Below are 3,962 nucleotides of genomic sequence, written 5' to 3' on the forward strand. Positions count from 1 at the left end.
AACCACCGGTAAGGGCTTTAAACTAAATCATGATAGTTCGTCTACTAGTAATCAAGGTAATGGAGGAACGGGGGGAGTAATTAGGAATGAGAAAGGTGAATGGGCTGTAAGATACATGAGCAAACTTCAGATCACTAACACCATTCAAACCGAATTGATAGCCTCTTAGCAGGGACTAAAATTGACAGTAGCAAGCAAGAACGATCTGATGCCTCTGGAAATCAGTGTTGACTGTAAGGAGAACATTAACCTCCTTAACAATGACCATCCATCTTACTCGAACATTTTACATGATTGCAGGGACCTTCTTAGGCGGCTGGGGAGACGATACACCACTGCTTTAGAGAGATCAATAGAGTGACAGACGCCCTACCAAGGGAAGGATCACGGTTGGCTCAAGATAACTCTTTTTTGTGTTTGAAAGTTCCACCATTATTTATATCCGATAAACTAGAAGCAGACAAAGTAGGAATACCCTTTTGCAAGCTCCTGAAGACTTATTTTGCTAATGATGTATGTAATAGTATTAACTCCAGCTTACCTCCTCCCCAGAACATTACTAACAGGCGTATTACTATGTCGCTCCCATGTACTAATGCATATTAAGTAAATATAAGTATCTCCTTTTCACCCAAAAAAAAGTAAATAGCTGGTAAGTAGCTCAAGCAGATAACTTGCGAGCAACTTCCTAAAAAGCCTTACAACAGCTTCCTCTCGCTTGCATGTAGTCAAGTTGGACTTTGAAATTTGTCGACGATCATTAAATAATACATGAAAGAGTTGAACATATTACTAATTAATTTATTGCCAGAATTTTCTTGTTCGAACAATAACAATACAAATTAACTTACATGAAGCTAACTAATTTGGTACACCACAAGTACAATTACAAAAACTTAAAGAAATATAATGAATAAAAGAGATACACGTTGTACACTTTTGAGACAACATAATGATAAATTCATAGTTTTTATTTTTCTAGAATTAGTTTTTGACGCGGCAATTCTTTCTGATTTCTCCAGCATTTCCTGCGAGAACTTGAATGGCTCCCATTTTCTGCATGGATCTTGCAAACTCAGAAAAGAAAACCCTATCTTTTTGCAATTTCTTGATGACAATTACTGATTTTTTGTCATTGAGAAGGGCTGCATCAGATTGGAACAACCCTTTCTTCTGATTAATAAGGATGTTGAAATAATTGCTATCAAATGAAGTTGAGCTCAAAGGGTCCATTTCCACAGTAGTAGCTGGATTGGCTGGATTTGGGCACAATTTCTTCAATGATTCAGCATAAGTAGCATTGAGAGATGGATCCATGTCACCTTTGCCAGTGAAATTAAAGAGTCTTCTTGAGAATGCTCCACAATGAGCAACACCAATTGTGTGAGCACCTACAAGAATGCATGGATGAAGTATATTATTATTCATGGATTTAACTTATATACATTGACAGTGTACATAAATACACTACCCTCCCACTCCCACCCCCACTCCAACCTCCCAGTCTTGTTGAATTACGTAATCATCTCATATAAAAGCTAAATTTGTTAGAAAGAATACACTTTAAATTATTTAATTACGTCTTGATCAATTTTGTCTCCTCGCGTGAGGACTTGATTTTTTTTTAACAATGGATCGTAATAAGAATCAAATTCAAAATCTCAATCTATATCTCATTTGAAAACGTAAGTTGTTATTGGTAGAATAGTCTTTTAATAACATAATTAAGTTTTCAGCATGTCCCAATTTATTTTACAAAAACTTTTGAAACTTGTGATCTAAAAAAAAGTAGTGAAATTTGTCCAATAAATCATCTGAGAAAATAAGAAATATATTTAAAGTTAAATTCATCTTTTCTTTACCTGATAGTGCAACGAGATCATCCACATTTAGGCGTTTGTTTGCAAAGATTTGCTTAAGGGTTGCAAAATCTGAGAATGGTGAAGGTAAGTTTCCGTTCACTTCACTTGCAAGGGAAACATTTCCATCTTTTCTTCCCGTCTCCACTTCCCACATTAAAGTTTTAAACTGCATACAATGACTTAATTAGAGTAGATCATTTTTATATTCTTTATAATGTCAGCATAAATTATTAATTTCTTGAATCTTCTTTTAAATACGTAGACTTATTATATTACTTACGGGAAAAGAAACAGCATCACGAGCAGCTAAAGCTAAAATGTCAGCACAAGAAACAATGCCAGGACATTTAGCCTCAACTTGTCGCTTGATATCATCAATTACATCGAAACCACCCAAAGAGAGATTTGGCCTAGCCTCCTTCTCAGAATCATCCGTTCCCACTTTATCCAGCAATATGGATGCGTCACACCCCTACAAATTTACATAATGTCGGGACATTAATTAACGTAACATGTGACTAGTAAATATATATATATATATATATTCAGTATCAGTGCATATAAGTTAAATCCTATTACTAGATAATGTACGTGCATGATAGTAATTCTAATTGGTATACATACCCTAACGAAACAATCATGGTAGTGGACTCGAAGCAATTTAGCACCCAAGGTAGCGTCATTTCTAGCTTTGCTCCAAGTGATATCTCTAATAAGTTGTTCAGCATTTGGACAACTAGTTCTCTTATAGAAGTTCTTACGTGGTACCTTTCCTGCACCCCCAGCAACTCCACCAAGAACAAGACACAGAAAAACAAGACACAGAAAAACAAGACAACTTAGTGCTAAATGAGTTCTCATTTTCTTTTCTTAGCTAGGAATTAAGTGGAGGACTTAAGCCTAAGAACAATTAAGATGATGAAAAAGCAAACTGATTAAGGCACAATGGCTTTATCCTCAAGAAGAGTTTCCTTTTATAGTCAAAGATACAAGGGGTGATACCTAGTGGGAAGATATATAAAAATAATTTCTTACTTAAATTGGCCTTAGTTTGTGGGCCGTATCGACTTTATCTTCTCAAAAGTCTCCCAAAATATACACTAGTGCTTTTATTTATTTATTTATTAGTATAATTATCATCAAAGAAACTATTTTATATTTGGATGGACAAGGAGCGTAGTGTACTTGGTGCACCATATGATCAGTACGTTGAGCTTAGTGTACACTAGTAATAGCTCGCTCCATTTTAATTTGTTGTGAACTTATTCAATTTAATCAGACATGAGATTTTTTCAAAAAACAAAATTGTAAACTAATACATGTCATAACATTTGTATGATTATAAAAACTTGTTATTAAAGATAATAAAGAAAATTAAAGGCTAAGTCACTTGGTGAGCTCTCTGTCTTTCACGGTTAAGATAGAAGATTTAAACCCTGTCCTAATAGAAAATACAAACATGTCTTCTCATTCTCGTGTGTAGCTAAGAACTTGTCAATTCCTTGTAGTTCACTCTTATATTTTTTTTAGTATTGTATGGTACGGTAATGCAGTTGCATGATCTTTCCACGAACAACGTGATAAGTCCATCCAGACAATGATTTCCAGAAAAATAACGGGCATAATACATAAATTGGACTCTTAACTTGGCTTCGAATTATAAGTTTGATCTTTAACTATGATAGTGCACAAATTAACACTTAAACTATCCAACACTTGAACAAAAAACCACTCAAATTCTACCTGGCAAAATGCGTGAAAAACACCCAAGTTACATGCGTCAGGGGTAAAAATGAAGGCAATATTCAAGTGTTTTTTTGTTTAAGTATTGGATAGTTAAAGAGCCTACTTGTTCACTGTCAAAGTGAAAGGTTATTTTTAAAATCCACTTGTACTTATTTTAATTAAGTGGCAGTCACTGAGTGGCTCAGTAATCCACATCAGAGCGTTTGTGTATCATATGTTTGGGTTGCAATATTCGAGTGTTGTTTAAGTGTTGGATAGTTAAAGTGCCTATTTATTTACTGTCAAAGTTAAAGGTCAAAGTTATAATTTGAAACCAAGTTATGGATCTTATTTATGTATTATGTCAAAATAATG

General features: G+C 34.4%; 1 protein-coding gene across 1 annotated transcript; it reads right to left on the bottom strand.

Annotated features, from left to right (window-relative positions):
* Positions 1–799: 799 nt before the first annotated feature.
* Positions 800–2,723, bottom strand: LOC129884164 (peroxidase 24-like). The gene is made up of 4 exons (XM_055958508.1): positions 2,487–2,723; positions 2,143–2,334; positions 1,863–2,028; positions 800–1,391 (listed from the first exon to the last, which is right to left on the bottom strand). Exons 1-4 carry the CDS (start codon positions 2,721–2,723, stop codon positions 985–987), a joined length of 1,002 nt encoding a protein of 333 aa, XP_055814483.1. The 3' UTR covers positions 800–984.
* Positions 2,724–3,962: the final 1,239 nt, after the last annotated feature.

This window comes from Solanum dulcamara, chromosome 4 (assembly GCF_947179165.1).
Source record: "Solanum dulcamara chromosome 4, daSolDulc1.2, whole genome shotgun sequence".
NCBI lineage: Eukaryota > Viridiplantae > Streptophyta > Magnoliopsida > Solanales > Solanaceae > Solanum > Solanum dulcamara.

Excerpts from the sequence above, each read along its gene's own strand:
- LOC129884164 (XM_055958508.1), bottom strand. The coding sequence starts at position 2,723 with ATGAGAACTCATTTAGCACTAAGTTGTCTTGTTTTTCTGTGTCTTGTT. Across the intron at positions 2,029-2,142 it reads GTGATGCTGTTTCTTTTCCC|TTTAAAACTTTAATGTGGGA; the intron begins GTAAGTAATATA and ends CATTGTATGCAG. Across the intron at positions 1,392-1,862 it reads TGATCTCGTTGCACTATCAG|GTGCTCACACAATTGGTGTT; the intron begins GTAAAGAAAAGA and ends GCATTCTTGTAG.